Source organism: Gekko japonicus, unplaced genomic scaffold (assembly GCF_001447785.1).
Source record: "Gekko japonicus isolate JY-2015 unplaced genomic scaffold, Gekko_japonicus_V1.1 scaffold3537, whole genome shotgun sequence".
Classification (NCBI taxonomy): Eukaryota; Metazoa; Chordata; class Lepidosauria; order Squamata; family Gekkonidae; genus Gekko; species Gekko japonicus.
In genome coordinates, this window is record NW_015169282.1 from 46,653 (window position 1) to 59,220 (window position 12,568).

Below are 12,568 nucleotides of genomic sequence, written 5' to 3' on the forward strand. Positions count from 1 at the left end.
GCTTTTGTTTACCTTCCACCGCTTTATCTAACGCAGGTAGCAAAATCCATAAAGAATAAATACGGAATAAATATACATGGTATAACAGAATGGGTCCAAAGGTGCTTTTATATAGGACTATAGTCTATGCTACTGGGTGTGTTTTGTATTACCTGTTTATTGTGTATATTTTCCAGCTGTTACTACACTGTTTCTCTACTACTGTAATTCCATATTCTGCATTGGCTGACACATCATGTTTGATACTTTTCTGCATTGTTTCTGATTTCATAACCCTAGCCCTATTTGTAACTCTCTTCCTATTTATTTACCCTGAAGTAAATAAGTATATTTATTTATTTATATTTATATTTATATAGAGCTGCGGTGGCTCAAGTGGTTAAGACGCTGAACTGCAGACTGTGGAAGGTCAGTAGTTCAGCAGTTCGAGACCCGAGTGCGCCGCATGACGGAGTGAGCTCCCGTCTCTAGTTCCAGCTCCTGCCAACCTAGCAGTTCGAAAGCAAGACATTGCAAGGAGATAAATAGGTACCACTTCGGTGGGAAGGTAACAGCGTTCCATGCGCCTTGGTGTTTAGTCATGCCGGCCACATGACCACGGAAACGAAAAAAAATCTGGTGCGACTGGGCTAGCCACATCAGGGCCTTACACTTTAAAGGTAATGGTAAAGGTTCCCTTGCTCGAAAGCCAGTCGAATCCGACTCTAGGGTTGTGGTGCTAATCTCCGTTTCCAAGCCGAAGAGCCAGCGCTGTCCGAAGACGTTTCCGTGGTCATGTGGCCGGCATGACTAAACACCGAGGCACACGGAACGCTGTTACCTTCCCACCGAAGGGGTACCTACTTATCTACTTGCAATTTCTTGCTTTCGAACTGCTAGGTTGGCAGGAGCTGGAACGAGAGACGGGAGCTCACCCCGTCTTGCGGCACCCGGGTCTCGAACTGCTGAACTACTGACCTTCCACAGCCTGCAGTTCAGCGTCTTAACCACTTGAGCCACCGCAGCTCCATACTTTACAGATACAGAAATAAAAATATTCCAAGGTTCACTCCTTGCACTTTAATTAAAGATATGCAATGCCACAAAGCAGACAAGCAAGAGCTAATGAAGTGGAGGAGAGGGTGGAAAACACGGAACACGGTGGCAGTTAAATCACTCCATCATGTTTATTTAACTGAGTGGAGCCAGTGAGACAGCTGGAGAGATGGGCTATGCATTTGCCATCACGTGCAGTTTGGGCCCTGGAGATGTGTCCTCCCGGGAAGAAGCCGTCCTTACCCCAACTGGAAGACCATTCCACAGAGATGAGGCTACCACAAAAGCAAATTCTTTCCCTGGTGGCCATAGATCTCCCTTTTTTTTTTAGGAGAGAGGAGGGAAAGTAAACTTCGCTGGGAGGATCTAAGAGTCTGTCCAGGTATCTCATGACTCCAGAGCCTCTATCTATGCCCTATGTTTTATCTCACATGCTTTTATCCCACCCTTCTTCCAAGGAACTCAGGGTGGCACACACTGCCATCTTACCCAGACAACAACCCTGCAAGGTAGGTCACCACACAGTGTTCCCTATAAGCTGAGTTAGTGTGAGATAGCTCACAGCTCTTCGGTCTCTGGCTCACAGATTTCTGTCTTCGCTCAGGAAGGATGGCTCCAGAGCAAACTAATTTATGCAGTAGCCAAATCACTCGCTCACAACTTTAATGCTGGTAGCTCACAAAGCAGAATTTTTGCTCACAAGACTCTGCAGTTTAGAGGGAACACTGGTCACCAGCAAGTTTTCTGGCAGACTGGGGATGTGATCCCAAGGTCTCCCAGCACTACACTGCCACCCCTCTGTGAAATCTGGGAGCATCTGAAGTGATCTGTGTGCATCAACAATAAGCTTGAGAGAATGCAATGGAAGAACAGCTGTTCACAGGGAAACCCCGGCTTCTTCTTAGCCACAAAAACTGACTGGGTGATCTGAGGCCAATTATTATCTCTATTTAAGAGATATTCCGTCAAGTAGCCCAGAGCAACATCCATCATTCTGCTTTCTCCCACTCATAAGAACATAAGAGACTGAGACGCCAATGTATATAAATAAAAACTATTTCAAGTGCTTTCAAGTCACAGCCTGCTTATGGCAACCCTTCATGGGGTTTTCAAGGCAAGAGACCTTCAGAGGTGTTTTCTCCATTGCCTGCCTCTGCGTGGAGACCCTGGGCTTCCTTGGCGGTCTCCCATCCAAGTACTAACCAGGGCCCTCAGTCCTCGCAACCCTGTGAGGTAGGCTTGACAGAGTGACAGCCCCAAGATGACCCAGGAAGTGCAAACATTCTCCCTTCCTCCATTTTGTTCTCACAACAACCTGAAAAGGTAGGTCCGGCAGAGAAACAGAGAGAGAGAGAGAGAGAAGCTGGCTCAAGGCCACCTCGCAAGCTTCACAGGGAGAAAGTGGATTTCAACCCAGATCTCCCCAGTCCACTTGAGCCAGTTTGTTCCGGCTAGGCGGGATACAGATCTAAAGTAATAAATAAATAAATACACATATCTAACCAATACGTCACAGTGCCACAACAGCCTGTGCAAAAAAACAAAAAAAACCACACTGCAGCGTGCCCCCCCCGCACCATTAGAGATGCCAAATGACCTGAAGAAACACTACCCTGGATTGCTCCTCTGCTTTTTGAGTGACGAGTAGGTATGCGCGTGGGGACAAGGTAACACTGCTGCCCGCTAATTGGTCCAGCACTCTAATATAACAAACTCACTCAAACTAAATTCATACAACAGATACAGAAATAAAAATATTCCAAGGTTCACTCCTTGCACTTTAATTAAAGATACGCAATGCCACAAAGCAGACAAGCAAGAGCTCATGAAGTGGAGGAGAGGGTGGAAAACACAGAGCACGGTGGCAGTTAAATCACTCCATCACGTTTATTTAACTGAGTGGCGCCAGTGAGACAGCTGGAGAGATGGGCTATGCATTTGCCATCATGTGCAGTTTGGGCCCTGGAGATGTGTCATCCCGGGAAAAAGCCGTCCTTACGCCAACTGGAAGACCATTCCACAGAGACGAGGCTACCACAAAAGCAAATTCTTTCCCTGGTGGCCATAGATCTCCCTTTTTTTTTTAGGAGAGAGGAGGGAAAGTAAACTTCGCTGGGAGGATCTAAGAGTCTGTCCAGGTATCTCATGACTCCAGAGCCTCTATCTATGCCCTATGTTTTATCTCACATGCTTTTATCCCACCCTTCTTCCAAGGAACTCAGGGTGGCACACACTGCCATCTTACCCAGACAACAACCCTGCAAGGTAGGTCACCAGCAAGTTTTCTGGCAGATCGGGGATTTGATCCCAGGTCTCCCAGCACTACACTGTCGCCCCTCTGTGAAATCTGGGAGCATCTGAAGTGATCTGTGTGCATCAACAACAAGCTTGAGAGAATGCAATGGAAGAACAGCTGTTCACAGGGAAACCCCGGCTTCTTCTTAGCCACAAAAACTGACTGGGTGATCTTAGGCCAATTATTATCTCTATTTAAGAGACATTCCGTCAAGTAGCCCAGAGCAACATACATCATTCTCCTTTCTCCCACTCATATGAACATAAGAGACGCCAATGTTGGATCAGGCCAAAGGCCCATCCAGCCCAACACTGAGTCACACAGCGACATATACGATCAGCAAGGTTTTTTTTAAAATTAAACCTACCCTCTGTCACCGCTGAAGGGAGGGCATCGCACCTCATGAGGGCAAACGTTCTCCTTAACTCATGATTTTCTAGATTGGTCCACATCTTATGGCTGCTAAAGGTCTACCGTCACACAGCGACATATACGATCAGCAAGGTGGTTTTTTTAATTAAACCTCCCCTCTGTCACCGCTGAAGGGAGGGCATCCCACCTCATGAGGGCAAACGTTCTCCTTAACTCATGATTTTCTAGATTGGTCCACATCTTATGGCTGCTAAAGGTCTACCTAGAAGACCCCAGCCTCAGCGTCAGCAGCCCTGGTTCCAGCCCTTCCCCCTGCATCATACTCGTACCCTTCTCCTCCCGCCTCCGGGAAAGGGCTCTCCTTCACCCCTCAGCACTCACTTCCTCCCGAGGCAACCGCCGAAATATTTCTATCAACTGACAGTCCCAAAACTAAGAAGAGCTTTTACTTCGGCAAGACCGAACGTTCTTCCCTCGGCAGTTCTGGAAGGCAGAGATAATAAAGTATCACACTGCATTAGAACACGCAGGTGCTCATATCGTACAATCGAAACCATTGAACATGTGATTACGGAGTGCCCTGTATTCGATCAGTCGAGGACTAATTTAGTCGCCCCCTTTACTTAAAGATATGGAAATGCTAAATGTGCGAGCCCAGGTGTCGTGGGCTCAGTGTTCCCTCTAAGCTGAGTCAGTATGAGCTAGCTCACAGTTTTTTAGCCTCCGGCTCACACATTTTTGTCTCAGCTCAGGAAGGGTGGAGCTCCAGAGCAAACCGGTTTATGCAGTAGCCAAATCGCTTGCTCACAACTTTAATGCCAGGAGCTCACAAAGTAGAATTTTTGCTCACAAGACTCCACAGCTTAGAGGGAGCATTGGGGAGGAGCAGTGTTCCCTCTAAGCTGAGTTAGTGTGAGCTAGCTCACAGTTTTTTTAGCCTCCGTTTCACCCATTTCTGTCTTCGCTCGGGAAGGATGGGGCTCCAGAGCAAACTAATTTATGCAGCAGCCAAATCGCTCGCTCACCACTCTAATGCCAGGAGCTCACAAAGTAGACTTTTTGCTCGCAAGACTCCACAGCTTAGAGGGAGCATTGCTCCAGTGTAAACAAATTTATGCAGCAGCCAAATCGCTCGCTCACAACTTTAATGCCAACAGCTCACAAAGTAGACCTTTTGCTCACAAGACTCCACAGCTTAGAGGGAGGCATGGCTCATGGTTACTATCGGATACCAATGAGCCTGTCACCCTCTCAGTGGCAAAATCCACAGGCGCAATAATCAGATATAAGAGAAACGATACTAAGGTCTTTTAAAATGTTTTCTTTGGTCCTGATTTGTGCTTAAGGTGATAGCCGTATGAGCAGTACTAGATAGACAGATAGATGGATGGATAGATAGATAGATAGAGCTCACCTCCTCTTTCTTCTCGCAGGCTCCTTTAACCCGCAGGGAAAGAAAGAAAACGGAGAGAAAAGCCCGCTTCCATAGATATTCAAATCACTTCCGGGTTTCAGTGAGCGGTTGCTAGGAGACGCGGTCCGTCCCTCCACAGATCTCCCCTCTGCTGCCCGTCCCAATGCCGCTCCGTTCCGTGCAAACCCCCCTGCCCCTAAACTTTGAGTTCCGCTTCGCTCCGCCTAACTCAAGGTCTCCCTGAATCATAGTCCAGAGGCTGAAGTTGGTGCCTTATTCGCAGTTCTTTATTCATTCCTTATTCGTGAAACCAAAGCTCTGACCCCTAAAATAAGCTCTGGAACACCACAAGTCATATACCCCCAGGTTCAGGGGACTCTCCCCTTCAAGAAGATATAGCCTGTTTCCTGGTCCAAAGCCCGGTTCTTGTGCCAGCTGCTCCAAAGTGCGGTGCCCCCGGGACAATCACAGGCAGACACTGGGGCCAGGCTGCAACCACCCCCCAAAATCATTGGACCACCCCCAGATGGCACACCACTACACTCTGGGGACTGTTCTCTGCAAGGAGACATATGGCACCGCCCGGTCCAAGCACTGGTTCTGGCCCCACACCCTTCTTTTTGGGGGGCCTCCAAAAGGCCTGTATTTCAAAGGAGATTTGAATAAGGAAGTGCCCTCTGCAGCCAAAATAAGGTTGGGACTAGTGTTCCCTCTAAGCTGAGTGAGTGTGAGCTAGCTCACAGTTTTTTAGCCTCCGGCTCACACATTTTTGCCTTAGCTCAGGAAGGATGGGTCCAGTGCAAACTTATTTATGCAGTGGCCAAATCACTCGCTCACAACTGTAATGCCAAGTAGCTCACTAAGTAGAATTTCTGCTCACAAGACTCCACAACTTAAACGGAGCATTGGTTGGGACCCCCACACTTCATGCACCCCCGTCTTCAGCGGACTCTCCCCTTCGAGGGGGACATATGCTGTGTCCTGGTCCAAAGCCCGGTTCTTGTGCCTGCCGCTCCAAAGTGCAGTGCCCCCAGGACAATCACACAGGCAGACACGGGGGCCAGGCGGCACTCACAAAGCAATCTGTGGGCCACCCCAAATGACACATCCCCAGACTCTGGGGACTGCCCCCTGCAAGGAGACAGACAGCACTGCCCGGTACAAACACTGGTTCTGGCCCCAAACCCTTCTATCTGGGGGGCCTCCAGGAGGCCTGGAGATCAGTCGTAGTAACCCCAGGAGATCTCCAAGCCCCACCGGCCCTGGAGGTTGGCAACTCTAGTCTCATACTCACCTGAGCGTATTGTCCCGGGGTAAAGCTGTGGCTGCCTGGGAAAACACAAAACAAACCTCCAAAACAACAGCAAAAAACGCTCTCAGCTGCCCACAATAGCAGTTCCCCTACTCAAACAAACAAACAAAAGCCGTTGCTCACCCATAGTTCCACACCCCTGGGTGGGGCACACTTTTCTCCCCTGATACCAAGCCCACCTCTTCCAGATAAGCTTCCTGTATGAAGTCTGGCTAGATCTCCCTCTGCAGTTCCCAGAACTGTGGTCTCTTTCACTGCACACTTCTGTAGAAAGCTGATAGTGCTATAGAACAGCCCCCTTAGGCCGTCCTGCGTTGCATGACTTTCGTAAACAGTCAGATCCAAAGTAAGCAGATCTGTTTGCCACCTTTCCAACTTCCTAGTGTGACCTGGGTTTCCTTGGGTTTGCAGAAGCCTACAACCCTAGGCTTGTACAGCCCTCCTGTGCCGGTATTTTGATCTGTAAAGACAGGGGCAAACCTGGCTGTTAGATGGTCCCAGGATGTGGTTGGAAGATGTGTGAGGCTGCAGTCTTGCAAAGAAGTAGGTCGGTGTCTGATCAGTGACCAGTTGGGAGAACACCCAGAGGTCTATGACGGAAGGAAGGTGGGATATTGTAATGTATTCAGATGCTGCCCTGAATGCATGGGGATGAAGTGTGAATCATCCCATAGAGAAGCTATGCTAAGCTTCAGACGTCGGCTAGGATTCGCGCCGAAAGTATTGTGTCCAATCACATTTGAACTGTCTGTGGTGGGAACGTTTGTGATTGGGCTTCTATGCGAACAACCTGATAGGTTGGTACTTGTACAGTAGGTGTGGCTACATTAGCCCGGAATGTTTAAATACCGAGCAGCTGAAATGGACAAGCTGTTCGGGCTATGAGGAGTTGTACCGTGTTGGAGAAGTTGATTGTCGAGCTGAATAAACCTGAGTTTTGCTGAAATCACTCTCTGACTACTTTGTTAAGTACGGACTTAACAGATATAAACCAGGGGTCATTTCGTAGAAAAAGAGGTGCAGGAGCTCATTAGCATAACTCATTAGCATAACTTATTTGCATGTGCCACACCCCCTGAACTCACCGGAAGTGTGTCAGAAGGCAACACCCACCGCTCAGGCTCCACTGGACTGTTTTGGATTGCTAGTTATTGGGGGGGGGGGACGCACTGGACTGTTTTGGATTGCTAGCGATTGGGGGGGGGGGAACGCGCAGGTCTGCCCTTGCAGAGGAGGGACAGCTTGTACCTGAAGGCAGGCCGGGGGGGGGGGCTCTGCAACTGACCTGGCTGCTTCTTGCTCCTCGTGGCCCGACTGAGGGCTGCTGGGAGCAGGGGGTGGGGCTTGGTGCATGTGCCCGCCCCCTGGACTCCTTACTGCTGGAGCTCCGCTCCTGTGCGCTCCCGCAGGAAATGACCCCTGATATAAACAAACATAAACAAAATAAACATACCTCTGGCGGATAGGTTTGCCAACCTCCATCCTGGCAGGAGATCTCATGCTATTACAACCGATCTCCAGGTGACAGAGATCAGTTCACCAGGAGAAAATGGCTGCTTTGGAAGGTGAGATTTAGGGCATATCCCACAGAGGGTCCTTTCAGCAATATCAGACCCTAAATAGTGTGGAAAACCTGGAACTGGGTTGCGTTGTTTATTTATTTACTACCTGAGCCGAGTGTTTTAAAGAAAAGAACCAAAAGAAGTTATAAATTAAATACATAAAGCAAGAAAAGTGGAGATCATTACAAACTTTTTATTACTTTGAACTTTTGAACGCAACACACTGATATTGTCCTGGTTGTGATTAGGCGGTGGGGTCTAATTCTCAATAGCGTCAAGTGATGGAAGAAACATACATTCAAGTACTATGGTGGCTTCTCCCCCCTATAACCCTAAAAGAAATACTTTTACACATTAGCAGGAGAAGGCATGTTTCCTCTTGCACAAGGACCCACAAAAGTGAAATCCAGTTTCAATGCATAATTACGGGGTCTTTGCTGCCTCCTTCTTTTGCATGTATGAACCATGCCTTAGCTTCCATTTCAGCTGAGCTCTGAGAGAGCCCTTTCCTTGAAACAGGAGAATGCATTAACATGCTGGCTGGAGAAATACCTATTGTTTGGGGAGGGGCTGTGGCTCAATGGTAGATCATCTGCTTGGCACACAGAAGGTCCCAGGTTCTAATCCTTGGTGTCCCCACCTGAAAGGTCGGGTAATAGGTGATATGACAGTCCTCTTCCTAACACCCTGGATAATACGGCCTTTGATGGATCAGTGGTCTGATTCAATAAGGCAGCTTTGTATGTTCTTGCTGAGGATTTTTTTATTCTGTTCAGCTCTCGTTTGACCTTCCGTGTCATTGTGGGGAGCTGCCTTATTGCCTTTCTTTTTTGGCTTCAGTTAGTCACCTCTGGGGAGCTGCGGTGGCTTAAGTGGTTAAGACGCTGAACTGCAGGCTGTGGAAGGTCGGTCGTTCAGCAGTTCGAGACCCGAGTGTGCCGCGTGACGGAGTGAGCTCCCGTCTCTAGTTCCAGCTCCTGCCAACCTAGCAGTTTGAAAGCAAGAAATTGCAAGTAGATAAATAGGTACCACTTCAGTGGGAAGGTCACAGCGTTCCGTGCGCCTTGGTGTGTAGTCATGCCGGCCACATGACCACGGAAACATCTTCGGACAGCGCTGGCTCTTCGGCTTGGAAACGGAGATGAGCACCGCAACCCTAGAGTCGGATTCGACTGGCTTTCGAGCAAGGGAACCTTTACCTTTACCTTTAGTCACCTCTAGCGAGCCCATTTTCCCACCAGAACAATTCATGTGTCAAAAGAATGTCCCCCCTCAGGTAAGGTCACATGGCAAACCATTTAAAAGATGGATCCAGGTGGGTCAGCCGTGTTGGGCCGAAGCAGCAGAACTAAGTTTGAGTCTCCGGCGGCACCTTCAAGACCAACAGAGTTTTATGATGGATATAAGCTTTTGTGTGCATGCAGAATGAAACTCTGTTGGCCTTAAATTTACCACTGGACTCAAACTTTGTGCATTTAAAAGACTGAAGGGTAAATTCAACACTACTGAGAGATGCTAGAGAATCCTATTCTGCCCTCCATCTGGGAGTTAGGTTTGGACTATCATTGGACGCAGAAAGAACATCTGCATTGAAAGGGGGTCTCACCCGATACTTAAAGACTTTGATATTATCGTCTCCGGAGTCAGCGACATACAACAACCCTTGACCGGAACACGCTATGCCCGTCGGTCTCTGAAGACCTTTCGACACCAAGCAAATAGGGGACCCGCTTCGGGGAAACAAGTGGATCTCCCGGTGCTGTTCATCAGCCACAATGACGTTGCCCTCTCTGTCGGCGCACACTCCTGCCGGGTTGCCAAAACGATGGCCGAATTTGTCGCCGATGGGAAAGAGAAGCTTGTGGCTGTTGTTGAACAGTTTGACGTCGCCACACTCTTCGCTCACCACAAACCCCCCTTCCGGTGCCGCACACACATAGCGGGGCCCGCAGAGGTCGGACACAGAGTGAAGGCTCTGCACCTTAAAAGCGTGGTCCAAAGCGAAGCTGTGGACTTTGCCTTCTGTGTAGTCTGCCACCAGTAACTTGCCGGATGCGTCCACTCCGATTCCCCGGGGGGAACAAAACTGGCCGATTTTGACCCATTCGCCCTTGGAGAACTTTGAGTGATGGTTGAAGACGCGGAGGGTTCCGTTCACCATGTCCGTGACGGCCACCATCCCGGCCCTGGTGAGGGTCACGTCCTCTGGCAGAAAGGCCTCCTTCTTCCTCAGTTCCACACACGGCAGAGACTGAACCACTTGGCCCGAGCGACTGAGGACGTGGACCCTGGGGGCGCTCTCGCAAGTCACGTAAATCGATCCATCCAAGGCGCAATGGATTCCGCTGACACCCCTGTAATGGCGGCCGCTGGGGTTTGGGATCTGCTGCATCAGGTCGTTCTGCCGGTAGAAGAGGTGGTTTCGGATATTGTCCAGGTCGTGGCAAATTACCTTGGCTTTCTCGGCCAGCTCGTGGACTTGATGCTCCGTCACCATCCCCAGACCACGGTGACTGCTCAGGAGTGGGCTGGCCTTCTGAAAGGTGGCGTCGGATTTAACGTGGAGGGCGTAGACTGTCCTCAGGAGTTTCTCCTTGCGCTGCGTGTCCTCCAAGGTGTAGTCCATGTCTTCCTCTCTGTTTCAAAGATATCATCGCAGACAGTTAAATAACCGTAGGTCTAGATCAGTGTTCCCTCTAAGCTGAGTTAGTGTGAGCTAGCTCACAGTTTTTTAGCTTCCCGCTCACACATTTTTGTCTTCGCTCAGGAAGGAGGGCTCCAGAGCAAACTAGTTTATGCAGGAGCCAAATGGCTCGCTCACAGCTTTAATGCCAGTTGCTCACAATGTAGAATTTTTGCTCACAAGACTCCGCAGCTTAGAGGAAGCATTGGTCTAGATGGTTCGCCGCCAGTATTCCCCCTAAGCTGAGTGAGTGTGAGCTAGCTCGCAGTTTTTTAGCCTCCAGCTCACACATTTTTGCCTTCGCTCAGGAAGGATGGGGCTCCAGTGCAAACTAATCTATGCAGCAGCCAAATTACCTGCTCACAACTTTAATGCCAGGAGCTCACAAAGTAGAATTTTTGCTCACAAGACTCCACAGCTTAGAGGGAACATTGGCCGCCGCGTTCGTCTGTCTGTACCAGCAGAAAGGAGTAAGAGTCCAGTCGCACCTTAAAGACTAAACAAAATTGGGTGGCAGGGGAGGAGCTTTTGTGAGTCGTGACCCTGCCACCAGTTTTGTTAGCCTTCAGGGCGCGACTGGACTCCTGCTCTTATCTACCGTTGTAGGTTGGTGAGGGCAAAGATCCAGAACAAAGCCTTAGCCGGCGCCTTTCTCAGCACAGTTTACCACAAATTCAGAGGGGAATTTAAAGTTTCAAGAAAGCCCTAAAAATTGCTTGTGAGGTGATTTTGCTCCAGTGCCTACCTATAAAGGCAAAACAGCCATGTTTACACTGTTTGACTTATGCAGGGGTAAATTCAAGAGCTGTGGGTGAGTGTGGGAAATTTAGCCTCCCCCCCCCCCGTTTTTCCTGGTACTATGTAAGGATACTGAATTTATATTATATTATGATATGTATTGTTGTTCAGTTCCAGAAAAATTTATGCCTGAAGAAGATTTGTTCGAAACACGCAGGTTATGCCCGGGAGTCGTGTTGCTAGGCCTGCTTGCTAGCTGAATCACCTCATGGGAAAATACACCTACTAGGCTTGCTGGCTAAGTCGAATCATCACAGTGAGAAATACAAGCTGCCTGCTGGCTTTACCTGATGGATCACCACTTGGGAAATGCACAATAGGTTGCTGCATCGTTCGGTGCAAATAACTGTACATTGGTATCTATCCTCCATCAGGAAGAAGACAGTTTATATTGGAGTGGGTTTCTGCGATGATGGAGTCTTCGTGTTATGTCATTTAGTTTGAAAGGGTTTGAAATGTTGATGTTGTAGTTTGAAAGCGTTTACACTACACTAGAGTTGATGTTGTGTATAAAAAGCAAATATATTTAGCTATAAGTACATGTGAATATTGTGTTTATTATTTCAACACGGTGGCACCTGGAGGTCCCTTTGCTATTACAACATATCTCCAGACAACCTAGATCAGTCCCCCTGGAGGACATGGCCGTTTCAGAGGGTGGACTCTATGGCATTATACCCTGCTAAAGTCTCCTCCCCAACCCCAGCCTCCCAAGGCTCCTCCCAAAATCTCCAGGTATTTCCCAAACCAAAGCTGGCAACCCAAGGAGGACTCCGCTTCCTGTTGCTTCTTTATTTCCCCAGTGTCTTTCTCCCTTTCTCCTTTGGCCTTTCCTTTGTTTCTTATTCCTCCACATTCAGAGGCACTGAACCTCTGAATCCCAGTGCCAGGAGGCAGCATCAGGGGAAACCCTGGCCTCTCTGCTCTGTGGTTGGCTCTCCAGAGGTGGGCCACTGTGTGAGGCAGGATGCTGTACTAGAGGGACCACTGGTCTGATCCGGCAGGACTCTTCTTGTGCTCTTATTCTCCTTCTGTGATACTTTGGCAAAGTGAGGAATTGTGAGGAAGGGGACATGGGGACACCATCAGATGGCAG

The 12,568-nt window shown here is 49.0% G+C and overlaps 1 protein-coding gene across 1 annotated transcript in view; it reads right to left on the reverse strand.

The window, feature by feature from the left end:
- Positions 1 to 7,911, reverse strand: part of PIGQ (phosphatidylinositol glycan anchor biosynthesis class Q) — a gene marked incomplete at its 3' end in the record, with an annotated part of 53,289 nt that extends 45,378 nt beyond the window's left edge. The window contains exon 1 of the mRNA XM_015416569.1: positions 7,883 to 7,911. Within this exon, the coding sequence (XP_015272055.1) occupies positions 7,883 to 7,911 (29 nt within the window). The remainder of the gene's footprint in view (positions 1 to 7,882) is intronic.
- Positions 7,912 to 12,568: the final 4,657 nt, after the last annotated feature.